The sequence below is a fragment of the Acinonyx jubatus genome, chromosome E2 (assembly GCF_027475565.1).
Source record: "Acinonyx jubatus isolate Ajub_Pintada_27869175 chromosome E2, VMU_Ajub_asm_v1.0, whole genome shotgun sequence".
NCBI classification, from domain to species: Eukaryota; Metazoa; Chordata; class Mammalia; order Carnivora; family Felidae; genus Acinonyx; species Acinonyx jubatus.
This window is the reverse complement of record NC_069396.1, coordinates 14170008-14188366: the sequence shown is the minus strand read 5'-3', so window position 1 is coordinate 14188366 and position 18359 is coordinate 14170008. Positions and strand designations below refer to the sequence as shown.

At 40.4% G+C, this 18359-nt stretch overlaps 1 protein-coding gene across 7 annotated transcripts in view; it reads left to right on the top strand.

The window, feature by feature from the left end:
- Positions 1 to 17710, top strand: part of PHLPP2 (PH domain and leucine rich repeat protein phosphatase 2) — a 78514-nt gene extending 60804 nt beyond the window's left edge. For all 7 annotated transcript variants that reach the window (XM_053211109.1, XM_027076132.2, XM_027076133.2 and 4 more), the window contains 7 exons: positions 430 to 630; positions 4463 to 4625; positions 4847 to 4977; positions 5610 to 5720; positions 6552 to 6746; positions 9634 to 9865; positions 12872 to 17710. In XM_053211109.1, coding sequence (XP_053067084.1) covers positions 430 to 630; positions 4463 to 4625; positions 4847 to 4977; positions 5610 to 5720; positions 6552 to 6746; positions 9634 to 9865; positions 12872 to 14026 — 2188 coding nt within the window. In that variant the 3' untranslated portion in view covers positions 14027 to 17710. The remainder of the gene's footprint in view (positions 1 to 429; positions 631 to 4462; positions 4626 to 4846; positions 4978 to 5609; positions 5721 to 6551; positions 6747 to 9633; positions 9866 to 12871) is intronic.
- The last annotated feature ends 649 nt before the right edge of the window (positions 17711 to 18359 follow it).

Below are 18359 nucleotides of genomic sequence, written 5' to 3'. Positions count from 1 at the left end.
AGCAAACAGTTATGAACAGCCTACATGCCCATTATAGGGGACTAAAAAGGGGATTGGCTAAATAAAATGACCTATTAAAATCAAAAACTTTTCTGAAGGATGTCTTCATAGTTGAGATATTCATGAACATGACATTCAACAACACCTTTTTCATAACAACAGACAGTAAAAGATGAAGCTAGGTTAGAATCAGGCCACCCAGAAGCCCAGGAAGCACAACCAAGCCTGAATTCTTTTCTCTCTGCTTGGCTTGCAGGAGTTGAATAAAAGGAACTTTGGCTGGGTGGGTAAAATCAATTAGAGAAAACCCTGGAGAAAATTACTTGTGTTACAGGTTGGGGAGCATGAAACGACAGCATCCCATACCGAGATGGTGTGACGGTAACAAATAACCATAAAGTAAACGATGATTTGTGTGTGTTCCATCAGTCTCAGATACTTGAATGCATCTGCAAACAGTTTGGAATCTTTGCCATCCGCTGGCGCTGGAGAGGAGAGTCTGAGTGCTCTGCAGCTGCTTTATCTGACAAACAACCTCCTGACAGACCAGTGTGTTCCCGTTCTGGTGGGGCATCCACACCTGCGAATCTTGCATCTTGCAAACAACCAGCTACAGACCTTTCCTGCAAGGTAAGCAGATGCAGACTTCAGTCATTTCAGACACATAGCGTGAAATCTGCATTTGCCAGTCTCCATTACAGCTATCTTACTGGGTACTCGTGCTTTATGTTGCGCAACTTACTAGTGCTATGATTCTACTAGTTGAATGGAAAAATCTGTACCCACTTGTTAAGTATCCATAACCAGAAGTCGTGGCTGAAATCCATTTAATTTTTTGTTGTAATTACTTAATAATAGTCTGAGAATTTTCAGCCTAGACAAGTACAAGCTTATGAAATACATTCTGAAAACAAGTTTTTTCTTTTTTTGTCGAAACTGTTTTATAATATACTGTTGAGTCCATAATTTATTTGTTTTATATATATCTTGAATGCCTTCTGTATCTCAAGTACAGCATAAGTACTGGGGAAACAGTGGTGATTAGGTTACAGTCTCTGTCTTCAAGTAACTTACAGTCAAATTAGGGAAATAGACAATAGGTAATTGCAACGCAGTTTAATAAATGCAGGATTTGGGGGTGCCTGGCTGGCTCAGTCGGTAGAGCATGTTACTCTTGATCTTGGGGTTGTGGGTTCAAGCCCCACATAAGGGTGTAGTGATTACTTAAAAATAAAATCTGGGGGCGCCTGGGTGGCTCAGTCAGTTGAATCCGACTTCAGCTCATGTTATGATCTCATGGTTTGTTTCTTCCATCCCGCCTTGGGCTCTGTACTGACAGCTCAGAGCCTGGAGCTTGCTTTGGATTCTGTGTCTCTTTCTCTCTCTGCCCCTTCCCCACTCACACTCTGCCTCTGTCTCTCTCTCAAAAATAAATAAACATTTAAAAAATTTTTTTAAATAAAATCTGAATGAGTGAGTGAATGAATGAATGAATGAATGAAGGATGTTAAAAATATGCATAGGTAGCTAACGGCACCATACAGTACCTGGGGGTGGGGTTGGCCTTCCTGGAGGAAGAGGTGATATAGCCAGGCTATACCTATAAGAAAATATAAGCGAGATATTTAATGCTGTCAAAGTTTTAAACAGTGTTCGTGGAGAAATAAATGTCTTCCAAAATACATTTGATAAAAAAAAAAATTGGGGAAGATTTGATGCCAGAAAAATCCATCTATACCATGAAAGTACTCATTAAAAATCATGTTTTCAAAAATGAAGACTATGTGAAAATGACATTTGATATAATTTGAATGAAATTATATATATCATATAAAATTATATCATTTGTACTATAATTTGAAATTATATGTTTGATATAATTGGAAAACAAAGCTGTTTTGATTCTGATGATATTTTACACATTTTCTTAGAAATGTGATAAACTTAGAAAAATTCATGGAGATATTATAATTTTTTTTTTTTGAGAGAGCAAGGAGAGCATGAGCAGGGGAGAAGCAGAGAGAGAGTCTCAAGTAGGTCCCATACCCAGCAAGGAACCTGCCCCGGGGCTCTATCTCATGACCTGAGATGAAATCAAGAGTACTACACTGTATCTGAGCCATCCAGGCACCCTTAGAGATTATAATTTTTGTGAATGTTTATGAAATGAGGTATTTGGAGCTTATAGAAGACAAGCAAGGACAAGATTACTTCCTTCAAAGAATTTGAACAATGGCTTTTAAAGTGAATGCAGAATCTTAATCCTGTCAGATTAATTCCGTTGGCCTCAAATACGTTCCTGTAAAGTGAAAACAGACCATTGACAAGTCATATTGGCTTATGAAGCTATTGGGAGATACCAGATATGATACTCTGAAGCTAATGAATTCCTCCTAATCTGATGACATTCTTATTGTTGGAAGTCAAAAGCAGGCTGATACAAAACTTAAAACTCATTAAAGATTATGAAAATAGGTTAGAAGTAAAGATAAGAATTAAGAAGAGATCACACAAAATTAAAGTACTCTACAGATAATAAAACTAAATGGAATTTAGGAGCGGTATATTAAAATGTATGTTCTATACTGAATAATAAGTCCACTGTCAAATCATCTCCTGAACAGTGTTTAATTATACAGGCATAGTCCAAATCTTCTGTTTCTTGTTTTTTTTTTTTCTTTAGTTTTATTTTGAGAGAGAGCATGTGCGTGTGAGGGGGGTAGGAGCAGAGAGAGAGAGAGAGAGAGCATAGCCCCACTCAGAACTTGATCTCACCAAGTGTGAGATCCTGATCTGAGCCTGAATCAAGAATTGGACGCTTAACACACTGAGCCACCCAGGTGCCCCAGAATCTTGTTTATTTTGGACTACTTTGAGAATCTAGAGTAGTTCTGGGTGCTCAGTAAGAAACTGGCTGAGATAGGGATCCTGCATTTCTTCTTACAAGTTAGATCCAAGCAGGGAGTAGTATAAGAGAAAAAACAGGAGATTTGGACAGGAGAACACTTTAAAAATGTATTGTTAAGTAAAATTTAAAAAGAAAATTTAAAAAGAGTGGGGTTATTAATATATATAATATAATATCATTTTTTAATTTGAAAAATGTAGTTTATTGCATTAAAAAGGACAAGAATACGTTCCACCAAACTATTATAAGAGATTATCTCTGGTAGTAGGATTAAAAGAATTTTTTTCTGTTCATCTTTATTTTTCAGGTTTTTTTTTTTTTTTCAATGAGTATACATTACTTTTGTAATCAGAAAGGAAACAATTTTAGTTTACTGAGTTTGGTTACTAAAAAGTATTTTTGAATTTTCTATCAATAGACATTATTTATGATATATGGAGGGGCTCCTGGGTGGCTCAGTTGGTTAAGCCTCCAGCTCTTGATTTCAGTTCAGGTCATGATCTCACAGTTCATGAGCTCAAGCCCCGCATCAGGCTCTGCGCTGACTGTGTGGAACCTGCTTGAGATTCTCTTTCCCTCTCTCTCTCTTCCCCTCCCCTGCTCATGCGCGCTCTCTCTCTCTCTCTCTCTGTCTCTCAAAATAAATAAACTTTAAAAAAAGAAATTGTTTATGATATGTAGAAAGGGAAGGATATAAATTTTATGTAAAATAAATACACATATAAAAATTTTGGTAGGACATAAATTTTATATAAAACACATATGCATATGAAAATTCTAAATATGAATCTCATTTAGCAAAATGAGACAAGTAATTTCAGATTGGTGGTATTGTTGATTTATTTTACAAACTTTCTCCACATTATGGCAGTTTATTTATAATTTTTAAATCAATAAATTATAAATAAATCAGAGCAGTTTGTAATAATCTAGATAAAGATGTTAGGCTGTCTGAAGACATTTTGCTTGTTGTGTAGAAAGCTTTGCTTAGTCCTGTAGAACAATGTGATTTGCTTATATCACAGTTTGTGGCACATGGCTATACATATAGTAAGCACTCCTTAAATGTCTACTGAAGATGGATTATGTTATTAATAGGTAACTGTAGAAATTTAACACTGAATGGAATCTTAGTCATGATTTAGTACTTTATAGCTGAGGATATTGATATCCACTGACATTAAATATCACAGTATTTTGCAACTAGTCAGTGGCCAAGCAAGTCCCATAATAATCTTCCAACAGTGGGCTAGTGCTGATTCAGCCACTTGCCATAAGTCAGATAATGTTCATACCCACAAGATCTAGCAGCTATAAGAGAATCAAGGGAAGCTTCAGTCCTTGAAACACAGTGAGAAGCAGATGAGGCTGAGATTCAGCAGGAACAGTCACCTTGAGGAGCCGTTCCCTTTGTTGGTGTCTGGCTGTTTCACTCTGACCAGTCCTCTGGCAGCAGACCAGGTCGCCGCTGTACTCTGTGTGTGGCTGCTATAAAACTGGCTTGGCATCTTCTCATTTTGAGTGCATTGTGCTATGTTGTTATTTGTTTTTCAGCAAACTGAATAAATTGGAGCAGTTGGAAGAACTGAACCTAAGTGGCAACAAGCTTAAAACCATTCCCACGACCATAGCCAACTGCAGAAGGCTTCACACCCTTGTCGCACACTCCAACAACATCAGCATTTTCCCAGAAATTCTGCAGTTGCCTCAGATCCAGGTACTTTTATGTGATGGAATGGTGTCCTGCTGGAGAAATGGCAGGGTGTTCTCTTCTCATAAAGGGGAAGCAAGCGGCAGTTTGGGATCACAATAGATTTTATTGATTCCTGGGAAGAAATGAAGTTTCCTTTGGGGATACACTAGGGGGCTGAGAGTTAGGGAGTTAAGAATTCAGTCTCTGTGATGTATTTTCTTTTGATTTCTCCATTTTCCTCTCAGTTTGTAGACCTAAGTTGCAATGACTTGACAGAGATCTTGATTCCAGAGGCTCTGCCTGCTACTTTACAAGACCTTGACCTGACCGGAAATACAAATCTGATTCTGGAACACAAGACGCTGGACACATTTAGGTAGGAAAAATTTTGAAGTTGAATCCACGTGTCTCTTAGTTCTACCAGCCATGTGTGGATCTCCTAAAGCTCTGTAGAGATCTTGATTAATTAAAGGAATAGAATGAATTAGGCCATAAAGCCCCTCAGTCTCTCGTTTAATTCAGTTATGGATGGATAGTGTATCCAGTAGACAGCCCATTTATATCAGAACTCAGTGTCATGGCTACTGCTCAGCCACACCCACACACTGAATATTTTCACATAGACATCTTAGGTGACACCGATTACATTATATTATGTCATCGAAGAAATGATGCAGGCTCATTCATTGCACCAAGACTTTGTTGTATCAGAATATTTAAGTAGACAGTTGGCTAAAACTTTGAAATCTGTTGTGCTTTGTTTTTCATTGAAATGAACAGTATCAGCTGTAGCAATATTTGGCCCCTGTTTCTTCCTCCTACCTACCCCTTTCCTTTCTCCCCCTTCTTGGCCAGTAGATCAGTACACTACTTTCATGCAGTCTCTCTGTAAATGAATCTTGGTCTGTCAGCAGATGATTTTATAAAAACACATGTTCTTGCTGGGATAGTTTTTGTAAAACACAGAAGGGTATGTGGTTTAACCTTCCCTTCCTGCACTTCCCACAGCCATATCACAACCCTGAAAATTGATCAGAAACCTTTGCCAACCACCGATTCTACAGTTACATCAACCTTCTGGAGCCATGGACTGGCTGAGATGGCAGGGCAGAGAAATAAGTGAGTATCTTGGCCATGGAGAGAAATGAAAAAGGCAGCCCCTGACATCTGATCTGATGCTGAAAGCTAGGCCATGTTGTTCTCCTCTGGGACATAAACAGATCATAGAATGCCAGCCTCAGAGAAGGTCCCCCTGAGACTGTGATGCAGTGTGACAAACACAAGATGAATGTACAGTCCACAAAATACCAAACAGCCCCTCTCAAGGCTAAAATGGTGACTGCTACTTTCTTTACCAATTACAGCTTTATCCTTCTGCTAATCTTCTTTCCCTATAGTTAAGATTTACTGAGATAGCCAACCACAGACTGGCCCCATGTTCTGATAGCACCCAGTCTCGGATGATCCCCTATTTCATTAGACGGTCCCCAAAATGACCCAACAAAAGCCCAAATCCTGTAGTAGATTCTCTCCAACATGCTCTTAACCTGTTCACCCCAGAGTTCCATGGTACACATTCTCTATTGCTGCAAAGCATAATAAACCCAACTTGTCCAACCGTCATTGTGCTTCTGGGGATCTTTGACTGAAGGATGTTGGCCATACTAGTCATTAATCATTGCTAAGGGAAAACATTTCATCTTTCCAGCCTTTGGCAGCATTGCAAAGCTAGTATGTACTGCTCCTGAGTGGGGCTGAATTCCCCCACTTCTTATGACATCACCTCTTTCAGATGCTACTTAATTATCTAATACTTATTTCATGTGTAGATTAGAATTTACTACTGTTCTTTCCACCCTCAACTAATACTTTTCAAAGAAGGTTCCCTGGAGAATAACGCTTTTACCATAACTTTCTTTGATCTTTGTTTCTTTCATATTTGTGTTACAGGCTGTGTGTATCTGCCCTAGCTGTGGATAACTTTGCAGAGGGGGTGGGAGCCGTGTATGGCATGTTTGACGGGGACCGTAATGAGGAGCTCCCTCGCCTACTCCAGTGCACCATGGCAGATGTGCTTTTGGAAGAAGTACAGCAGTCAACAAATGACACTGTTTTCATGGCTAACACCTTCTTGGTATCTCACAGGTAAGCAGGTGGGTTAAATATTCTCTAACTCAGCTCTGCTTTTGGAAAACTAAATCTCACTAAGCCAGAAGGTCAGGGTCTAAATTACAGGTATAGGATCAAGGTGAGATCTTGCTCCTCCTGCTGTGACTGTTCTTTATATATCAGCACTGAGGAATGTGGGGACTTTGGTCCTTTAACCAGCCTGGGGAGCCATCTGTTTTCTCTGTTGAACCCAGAGGCCACTGAGGATCTGGGAAGCCCAGAAATTGGGAGCAGAAGGTTGTGTGTGTACAATGTAGTTTGTACATTTAGGGGAAGGAAGATGGCATAAGCTTTTGTAAGATTCTTTGCAAAGAGTCAGTGACCTACAAAGGGTTAAAGTACTGCTCAGATTTGTGTATTTAGAATACTTATTATTGAGGATTGGCCAATTAATCTTTTTTTAAAATTTTATTTTTTTAAGTTTACATCCAAATTAGTTAGCATATAGTGCAACAGTGATTTCAGGAGTAGATTCCTTAGTGCCCCTTACCCATTTAGCCCAACCCCCCTTGCACAATCCCTCCAGCAACCCTCAGTTTGTTCTCCATATTTATGAGTCTCTTCTGTTTTGTCCCCCTCCCTGTTTGTATATTATTTTTGCTTTCCTTCCCTTACGTTCATCTGTTTTGTCTCTTAAAGTCCTCATGAGTGAAGTCATATGATTTTTGTCTTTCTCTAATTTCACTTAGCATAATACCCTCCAGTTCCATCCACTTAATTGCAAATGGCAAGATTTCATTCTTTTTGATTGCCTAGTAATACTCCATCGTGTGTATGTGTGTGTGTATATACATATATACATCTTCTTTATCCATTCATCCATTGATGGACATTTGGGCTCTTTCCATACTTTGGCTGTTGTTGATAGTGCTGCTATAAACATAGGGGTGCATGTGTCCCTTCGAAACAGCACACCTGTATCCCTTGGATAAATGCCTAGTAGGGCAATTGCTGGGTCATAGGGTAGTTCTATTTTTAGTTTGCTGAGGAACCTCCATACTGTTTTCCACAGTGGCTGCACCAGCTTGCATTGCCACCAACAATGCAAAAGAGATCCTCTTTTTCTGCATCCTCGCCAACATCTGTGGTTGCCTGAGTTGTTAATGTTAGCCATTCTGACAGGTGTAAGGTGGTATTTCATTATGGTTTTGATGTGTATTTCCCTGATGATGAGTCATGTTGAGCATTTTTTCATGTGTTGGTTGGCCATCTGGATGTCTTCTTTGGAGAAGTATCTATTCATATCTTTTGCCCATTTCTTCACTGGATTATTTGTTTTTTGGGTGTTGAGTTTGATAAGTTCTTTATAGATTTTGGGTACTTAACCCTTTATCTGATATGTCACTTGCAAATATCTTCTCCCATTCCATCAGTTGCCTTTAGTTTTGCTTATTGTTCCCTTTGCTGTGCAGAAGCTTTTTATCTTGATGAGGTCCCAGTAGTTCATTTTTGCTTTTGTTTCCCTTTACTCTGGGACGTGTTGAGTAAGAAGTTGCTGCGGCCAAGATCAGAGAGGTTTTTGCCTGCTTTCTCCTTGAGGATTTTGATGGCTTCCTGTCTTACATTGAGGTCTTTCATCCATTTTGAGTTTATTTTTGTGTATGGTGTAAGAAAGTTGACCATTTAATCTTCTAAGCCACTTAAGGGCAAAAACTCTACATAACCAAACTAGTGAAGATCTGTTAGTAGCTAATATCACATCTTGCGTATCAGGTGGGCTCTGTGAAGGACACACACAGCTGAGCGGTGGTGACCTTGTCTCGCTGAGGTTGAGATGGAATAGCCTGGAGCCCAAACCAGTTTTGTCTCTCATTATAACATAAAGCAAAGATGCTGGGAAAGGAGTCTATTTTTCAGTAATAGAATTGAGCTAGGAGCTTGGTGAAATAAAGAGTTTAGGAAAGAGAACTTGGTTTATGAAGCACCTCCCAGAGCCAGCCAGAAGAGCAAGTCTTCCTCATACCATATCTTTAATTTTCCAAACAAACGAAAGAGGTAGGTATTTCATCAGGCAAGTTTCTCAGAGAAATATCTTGCTGAGGATCTGCAATGAGCACATGTCAGAGCTGGAATTTGCAACCAGATCTTTCTCCTAGCACCTGCCCTGTGGTTAGCGTTGTGTGCCATGTGCTAGGGAATGGATGCCATGTGTATGGGAGATCTAGAAGGAACAGTGTGGCCCTCCTTTCAAGGAACTTAAAGACCGAGTGAGGGGTTATTCCAGGAGCAGCACCTTCAGCACGACCAGAAACTTGTTAGACTTGCAGATTATTGGGCCAGCCCTTTACCCACCCAATCAGAACCTCTGGGGGTGGGGCCCAGCAGCCTGTTCTAAAGAGCCCTCCAGGTGATTCTGATGTGCTGAAGTTGCAAGTGACTTGAATGAGGTCACTGCAGTCTAGGATCAGACCCAAACAGAAGCAGTAGAGAAAGATGTATGTTCACTGTCTCCCCTACCCCCAACCTTTTTGTAAAATTTCTTTCCTCAGTCCACTGAGCATGGAAGGCAGAACTCTTCACCATCATCTGTAGCAAGGGACTGCCTTTAGGTGGATACAGGTGAGGCTGGTTCACAGTCATGTGGCAGAGAAACAAGGAAATCACGGACATGAAGGACTGCTGCTTCTAAAACTAGCTACCGTGTCTTTTCTTTCTTTTCTTTGTTTCTTTTTTTTTTAAAAGTTTACTTATTTTTGACAGAGAGAAAGAGAGGGAGGGGCAGAGAGAGGAAGAGAGAGAATCCCAAGCAGTCTCTGTGCTGTCAGCTCGATGCAGGGCTCGAATTCATGAACTGTGAGATCATGACCTGAGCGTAACCAACTGAGCCACCCAGGTGCCCCTGTTTTCTTTTCCTTCTTAACAGAAAATTGGGAATGGCTGGACAGAAGCTGGGCTCCTCCGCTCTCCTTTGTTATATCCGCCCTGACACTGCTGACCCAACAAGTAGTTTCAGTCTGACTGTGGCCAACGTCGGCACGTGCCAAGCAGTCCTGTGCCGTGGTGGAAAGCCAGTGCCACTCTCAAAAGTATTCAGCCTGGAACAGGACCTGGAGGAGGCTCAAAGGGTGAAGGACCAGAAAGCCATCATAACAGAGGTGAATTTCACTCATTGCCAGTTACTTCTCCCCAGATCTAGTGAATGCTGTTCTACATACAGGCAGTGAACTTCCATTTTCTTCCCATCAAGCCGTGCAAATTGTATCCAATCCAGATAATAGTATTAGAAGAAAACCTAAAGAGCAGTTAATGACTAGCAAAAAGAAAAGGCAAATTAGAAATGAAAAGTCTTAGTTTGCAATCCTTCAGATTGATACCTGGCATGTAAAATAAATGTAAATGTCTCCCTTGGTTAATTTTTAATTCCTCTGGTTTGTTACTCTAAACAGAAAAAGAGAAAGTTCTACGGTTTGACATCCCTGTTGTGAAATGCAAAGTTTCAAAATATTTTTCCTGTGTATACTGTGTATGGCTTAGTATGCTCTGGTGGGTTTTTTTAATTTGTTTTTTTGTTTGTTTTTTTGTAATGAAGCATCAATATCTGTGCTATTTTATAGCTTCTCTCCTTTTTTAGTAGAGTAACATTTTTGCTTTTAAAGAGACTTTAGCAGTAAACAGAACACCGTTTACTACAAAGCAGAATTCTCAGATGCTTTGCCCATTTTTGATTGTCTGTTTGTTTATTGTTGGGTTTTAAGAGTTCTTTGTATATTTTGGATACAAGTCCTTATCAAATATCTGTTTTGCAAATATTTTCTTAGAGTCTCTCTTTTTTTTAACAGTACCTTTTGCAAAACAGAAGCTTTTAGTTTTAAAGAAGGCCCACTTACAGTTTTTTTCTTTCATGGATCATGCTTTTTGGTGTTTACAAACTCATTACCAAACCCAAGGTCACCTAGATTTTCTTCTGTGTTATCTTCCAGAACTCTCATGTTTTAATTTCGGTCTGTGACCTGTTTTTAATTAATTTCTGTGAAAGATGTAAACTCTGGGTCTAGATTCCTTTTCCCTTTTTTGCATGTGAGTGTCCACTTGTTTCTGCGGCAGTGATTGAACAGACTGTCCTTTCTCCATTAAGAAACTGCTTTTGCCTCTTTGGCAAAGATCAGGGGACCTTATTTGTGTGGGCCCATTTCTGGGCTGTCTGTCAGAATTCTGTGGATGGGTTACGCAGATTTGACTCCACCCAAGGAACACAAAACTAAAAAAAAAGTACCATTATAATGTGGCTTGATACAAAGAAGATTCTGGAAAGCTGAGGCGTTGCTCTTAGAAAGGTCTTTCAGTCAAAACAAACAAAAGATAACTTTATGGTTAATTTGTTTTTTCAGAATTTAGGTAATTTTTCTTGGGGTGTCCTAGGCAAGCAGGAATTATTCTTATAAATGTTAGTTTAACCACAGACATTTATTATTTGCTAAGCACTTTACTCCTATTATTTTATTTAATTTTCAGAATAATCCCCATGAAAGAAGTGTTTTTATTTCCATTTTACAGATGAGGAAATTAAAATATAGAGTTTATGACAAATTCTGGTAAATGAGAGAGCCAGGATTGTTACCCAGAGAGTCACTGCAGCTGTGAAACAGATATATTGATGGCTTCAGAGGCTTTGTCTGATTTTTATCTTTTTTTTTTTTTTTTAATGTTTATTTTAGAGAGAGACCGAGACCGAGTAAGAGCAGTGCAGGGGCAGAGAGGCAGGGAGACACAGAATCTGAAGCAGGCTCCGACTGAGCCACCCAGGCACCCCTGATTTTTCTCTTGAAGAGAAATCACCTGCATCTAGGATTATTCCTTTTCCTCTACGTTTAGAATTCTATCAGTTGTGACTTGATCCGCTATTCTTTCTTCATACGATCCTTACAGTAGGTAAATTATGCTATGGAATTCAGGTTTTACTTTTCTAAGCTAAATAGCTTTAGAGATTATTTAATGCTTTAGCTACGAAGATTCTCTTAGCCATTTAATATCTTCCTTAATCTTTTCAGTCCCAACTGTGCCTTTAATGAGAAATCATTAAAAAAAATTTTTTGTAATGCTTATTTTTTATTTTTGAGAGAGAGAGAGCATGAGCAGGGAGTGGCGGAGAGAGAGTGAGACCCAGAATCTGAAGCAGGCTCCAGGCTCTGAGCTCTCAGCACAGAGGTGGACATGGGGCTCAAACTCGCGAACCGTGAGCTCATGACCTGAGCGGAAGTTGGACACTTAACTGACTGAACCACCCAGGTGCCCCAATGAGAAATCATTTTTAATGACCCACCTGAGTTTTGGCCTCTGTGAGAACACTAGTGATGGAGAATTAATGACTGTTCTACTTACTGTTTTTCTTTTCTTCTTCTTTTTTTTTAATGTTTGTTTATTTTTGAGAGAGAGAGAGCGAGCAGGGGAGGAGCAGAGAGAGAGGGAGACACAGAATCTAAAGCAGGCTCTAGTCTCTGAGCTGTCAGCACAGAGTCCCACATAGGGCTCAACCTCACAAACTGTGAGATCATGACCTGAGCTGAAGTCAGCAACTTAACCGAGTCACCCGGGTGCCCCTCTACTTGTTTTTCTGACAGATAATCCTCTATTTAAGGACATGCCGAGGCCTGTGCTTCATTGAGAGCAAATCTCTCTTTTTTTTTTTTTTCTAAGTTTATTTATTTATTTTGAGAGAGTGTGGAAGGGGTAGAGAGAGAAGAAGAGAGAGAATCCCAAGCAGGCTCCCACACTGTCAGCACAGAGCCTGACTCAGGGATTGATTTCGCAAACAGTGAGATCATGACCTCAAGAGTCAGATGCTTAACTGACTGAACCACCCGGGTGCCCTGAGAGCAAATACCTTTTGAGATGGAGGTGCCTTCTAGCCACTTAATTTTAATTGGTTTTAACTTCAGTCTTGTGAACTATTTGGTATAACGACCACAGGATACTTTATCCTTTTAGAATTCTGTACATTTATTTTTGTAAGTCCATTTAAATTATAGAAATCCTCGGAAAAACCGTACAATATGTCCGTTCTCTTTTACTGTATAGCCCTAGGCATTATGATCTAGAAAGATAAAAAAAATTATACGTCATTATTGCTTGTTTCTCAGAATTTGCATTCTGCTTGTCTCCAGGACAACAAAGTGAATGGGGTAACCTGCTGTACCCGGATGCTGGGCTGTACATACCTCTACCCTTGGATCCTCCCCAAGCCCCACATATCTGCCACTCCACTTACCATTCAAGATGAGTTGCTGATTCTGGGAAACAAAGCATTGTGGGAACACTTGTCATATACAGAAGCTGTCAATGCAGTACGCCACGTGCAGGACCCATTAGCAGCTGCCAAGAAGCTGTGCACATTAGCCCAGAGCTATGGTTGTCAGGACAATGTGGGGGCAATGGTGGTTTATTTGAACATTGGTGAGGAAGGGTGCACGTGTGAAATGAATGGGCTCACCCTCCCAGGTCCTGTGGGGTTTGCTTCAACCACCATTATCAAAGACCCCCCCAAACCAACCACTCCTTCCTCCAGTAGTGGTATTGCCTCTGAGTTTGGCAGCGAGATGTCCACTTCAGAGGTGAGCAGTGAGGTGGGGTCCACTGCTTCTGATGAACACAACACTGTTGGCCTGGATGCTGGCTTGCTTCCAAGGCCAGAAAGGCGCTGCAGCCTTCATCCAACACCCACCTCTGGGGTTTTTCAGCGCCAGCCTTCTTGTGCGACTTTCTCAAGTAACCAGTCTGACAATGGCCTGGACAGTGATGACGACCAGCCTGTGGAAGGAGTCATAACAAATGGCAGCAAGGTAGAAGTAGAAGTAGATATCCACTGCTGCAGGGGAAGGGATCTTGAGAACTCCCCCACTCTTACAGAGAATTCTCCTACCCCGTGTCCCGAAGAACATGCTAGAGGATCATTTTTTGGGATCCGAAGACAGAACAGCGTGAACAGTGGCATATTTCTGCCAGTGAGCAAGGACAAGATGGAGTTGCAGAAGTCCCCCTCTACTTCCTGCCTCTATGGAAAGAAACTCTCCAACGGCTCTATTGTGCCCCTAGAAGATAGCCTGAACCTCATTGAGGTGGCCACAGAAGCACCCAAGAAGAAGACTGGCTATTTTGCTGCCCCGACACAGCTGGAGCCAGAGGATCAGTTTGTTGTTCCTCGTGACCTGGAAGAAGAAGTGAAGGAGCAGATGAAACAGCACCAGGAAGGCAGGCCGGAGCCTGAGCCCAGCGAAGAGGATCGGACCGAGCTCCCGGAGGAGTTTGACACAGCACTGTAATCCTCCCCCAGGAGCTGTGGTATCAGGGAAGGCTGTGTAGTGTCGGGGCAGAGATCCTTCCAGAGGCATTTTGCCTCTGCATTTCTAAACCATAGCTTAAGGGTTAGAACTTGGAGCCAAAAATGGTGGGAGCTATCAGGGTCTTGCTCCGGATAAGCTAGTAAACACCATCAGTGTTAAGTTTCACATTTAACCTGCATTGGAATTCCCAGAGTCACTGGGAAGAGAGCAGATGTTCTTCTGTATCAATCCTACCACCTGCCATTAACCCTTTCTCTCCTAGGATCATTTGAGAATTTGCCTGCCTGGGCAGGAAAGGGGCTATTTCTGTGGAGGAAATAACTGAAGATTGATTCTCTTTACTAATTGCTGCTGATGGATCTCTGTGACAGAGAAATCACCTTATATCTCAACCTAACTGATGGGATGTGATGTGACTAGTCACATGGCTTTTCATTCTTCTCTACGAGAATACAGCCTTTCGAAATGATGTTTATTGGAAATGTAGAACCAATCAAACAGATAATTTATGTATGTAATGTAATGAGAGCACTTTTCATTGACTGTGAACTTTTTATTTTTGAATCTGCACTCGAGCCAGTCTTCTTAGAGGCAGCCCGGCACCTCTGTCTGTAGACACAGTGATCATCGGGCGTTGGCACATTCTGTGAGGGGGACTAGGAAGGGCCTTGGGAAATCATTGAACTGTTGGATGTCCAACTGGGGAGAGTAGCATCCTTGGGGACGAAGATGGGGAAGGAGAAAGGACTAAAACGACTCCCCCCCCCCCCCCCATCAGAAAAAAGAGAATAACTCCTTGACAAATGTGGCCCCTGCGAGGAATCGCCCAGCAGATCTCCAGAGAAGTATTTGGGGATTGGCCTCTTCCCACAACACGTGATGGAGTTGGCCACCAGCCTTCTCATATGTTGGGCCAAGGCTGATGCTGTTGGCGTCCAAGTAACCTTGCGTGTAGCAGGGGACTCTGCACAGACTGAGGCTGAATGCGAACAGATGGATGGATGGAGCTCATGGGTTAGACACGCCCCTTCTCTTAATCTAGAGTAGAGGGACAGTTTTCTAAAGTGTCGGAAATGAGTTGAGTTCACCTCTTTAATGTTTAACAGAGTACTCTTCTGAACGCTGCTTATCCACCTCACATGGTTTCAGAGTACTGGGCTCAATTACTAATATAAGAAAGACTTAATTGAGAAAATCCTAAGCTTACAGAAAACCTGGTTTACTGTATTTTTTGCACATTCCACATAACCTTAGCAAAATGTAGTTCCTTTCCTATTTCTGTTCTGTTGCCTTTTCCACTAGAAGATTTACTTAGGAAAACTAATTCCTACTTACTCCTACAAAATTTTGACATTGCTTGATTTTACCCATTGGGGAATGTGCTTTGAATTTTTTAGAATACTTTCACAATTAAAAAGAAATAGTGTGGGACCATTAATTTGCTTTATGAGAAACAAAATGTTAAAGATAGATTTGAGATATATATATAGATGTGTCTATATCTTTTGGGGTGTTTTGGAAGTTTTTGTTAAAGCAATAGTAGAAAACCAGATCTTTCCACAAATGGTTATGTATCCTCATCTTCTCCAAGGCCCCAGAGCTGTGTGTGCATCAGTGGGGTACATTCTTGGGGGACTCCATACCACTCCAAGTAGCTGTCTAGAGTTCAACCCCTCAAAAATCTGAGTTTGAGTCCCCACATTGCCAGGAAAATGTGTATCAAACTACTGGTCAGCTACTAAAAAGTTTTAGATCTCAGGTCTTGATTTGAAGTGGGGCATATAATGGTTCCTATAAAGTTGAGGTGCCGCTGGAAAAGGGAACAAAGAGTGTGTTGCTGCCCTATTTTTATATGGGAAAATGGGGGAAAAAATGAAGGAGAAACGAAAATGAAGAAAAAGCTCAAGATAATAGTGATGGGTGATGTAAAACATCTTCTTACCCAGACAGCACAACTTTTGAGTTACAGAATAGTGATGCTGTCTAAAAAAGAAAGTTACTTTGGGAATATACCACTTTCTTAGTATAGTTTCTTAAAAATAGTCCTTTATCTCTGTGAACCCTTTTCTTGTCTTTGTTTCCCACCCTACTTATCGGGAACACCCCATTCTGAAGTGATTTCACCAAAAGTAAATGCATTTGTTTTTTCATCAGAAGAACTGTAAAATTCCAAATGTTCTTTTATGTGGTAGGTTTATTTTCAGGAAACATTAGGTTGCATTGAAAACCTTTAATATAGGCTGTACCAAACTAACTACTCTTTCCTGTAACTGCCTTTCATTCATTTCCCTCTATAATTGCTCTGTATTAAAATAGAGGGTAAAAAGGCCATCGCCTGTTACCAAAAATATACAGAACTCTTGACCTATGAGGTCATTTACAGTCGTGTGAGTTGATTAGGTTGTCAGGTGGTAAAATCCAGTAATCTGTCTCCAGGTGAATGTAATCTACTTCCCAGGACTTTACCCAGAGGATGTGTTCTCCAGGTGGGCAGAGTACGGTTGATCTCTAGCCCAGAGATTCGGGCCTCTGCATGATTCTCAGGTCTCTGTGTGTATCTCCCATTTAATAGAGAACTTTAAGAGAAGTTGTGAAAGGGTATCACTCCTGCTTCTGGAGCAGTTCAGGAGTCCCATGGAAGAAGCAAAAACACATGAGTCTTGGCAGCCACCGTATTCTTTTTATCCAAATGGATTGGAAATATATTTGAAAATCTGAATGCTAGTGTGTCATAAAGAGTCTGCCATAGAGTCATTGAATTGGCACTCCTGATACAAGCGAGGGCTTTATTATAATACTACTGTAGAGTGTATGTGTGCAATAAGTTGATGAATTCATTTTCTTGGTGTATAGAAGAGCCAACACAAGCAGCTTGGTAATCACTGGGTGCTAATATAGTTGTTTGTAGCGAGTGCTATTTTCCGGGAGATGGAGCCAGTTAGGTTTGGTTTGTCTACTGAATATCAAACGATGCTCTTCTTTCCCTGTAGACCTTCAGCAAAAGCAGGTACTTGCAAGCCACAGGCTCACCTTCTCTATCTACTCAATAATTATTAAATGAAGAGACCTCCATAAGGGAGCATTTGGCTGTTATCGATAAATGTACCAATTATTAAATAATTAGTCTCCAAGCCATTCAGTGATGTCTGCAGCATCACTATAGAACTGTGTTGCATCACTTTTTACTTCCCTCTGGGTGGGGTCTTTTCAGACTCCCCCAACCACGGAGGCAAGTTAATCTTTCTCTCCAGTTAGTGACTTTTGCCCCATAGTTGGGTAAGCACTTCCTAGATTGAGAAAAGCAGCTACAGTAAATCCTGCTGTTTCCTTCATTTGATGACCATTCAATCACACATAAGCTCCTTGTATTCTAAATTTCATGCACTTCTCCCAGATGCTATAGGGTTTTCTCTCACTGTTGCCAGTTGATGTCATCCGGACAGTGAGTTCATATCTTATGGTTTTGTGCAATCATTGTTGTATTGTAGTCCTAAGACTCATGATAGTGTATTTTTGATATTTTTGAAATGTGTTAAATTTTTTAATTCAATAATATGAGCCAGAGCATGTTGCAGCAAATCTATTGTTTGTAAAAAATAACAATAACAATAATAAATAAAATAAAATGGAGTATCTTTTTCATGGCTTCGTTTTAAAATGGAATACCTATTGTTTTATAAATATTTTATTTTGGCATGAAACTGTAATTTTCTCTAACTTGTATGTAGAATTAGTTTCTTAAACAGATTTTTTTTTGCCTTTTTTTTTTTTTTTTTTTTTTTTTTGCTTTAGAGGAAGATAACAGATGAAACCACATTCCATGGCACTCTATGAAGCTGTGAGTTAAGGCAAGAATATTTTTGGTCACCTCTTAAGCTGACATAGCAATAAAGGTTTTTTACATTAAGAAACCTATTCTGACTTGATTTATATGTTTAAAGAAATCCCAAAGACAGGAAACAGTCCTTGTTCACATGCAGATTGTTAGCTGACTAGAGGTAACTCAATTGTAAGTAATTTACAGTTCTTAAATCGTACAGCTGATGATAACACAGAAGAGCCAGTTGGATAATCCAGCTGTCTGACGTGTTTGTCCTAATGTAATGGTTTCGGTGTCAGAACTTCAGACATAGTGGTGGTTTTGACTCACAAAATACTTACAATCCAGTTAAGCCTCTAAATTGTCCTCCCACCTTCCCCCCGCTGCTCGTCTCCCATAATCTGGACTTGCAGGCAAGATGAGGTTCCTTTCCAAATAACAGCCAAATTGAAATCATTTTGCAGGTTTCCTCCTTATCTAGCCGAATGAATA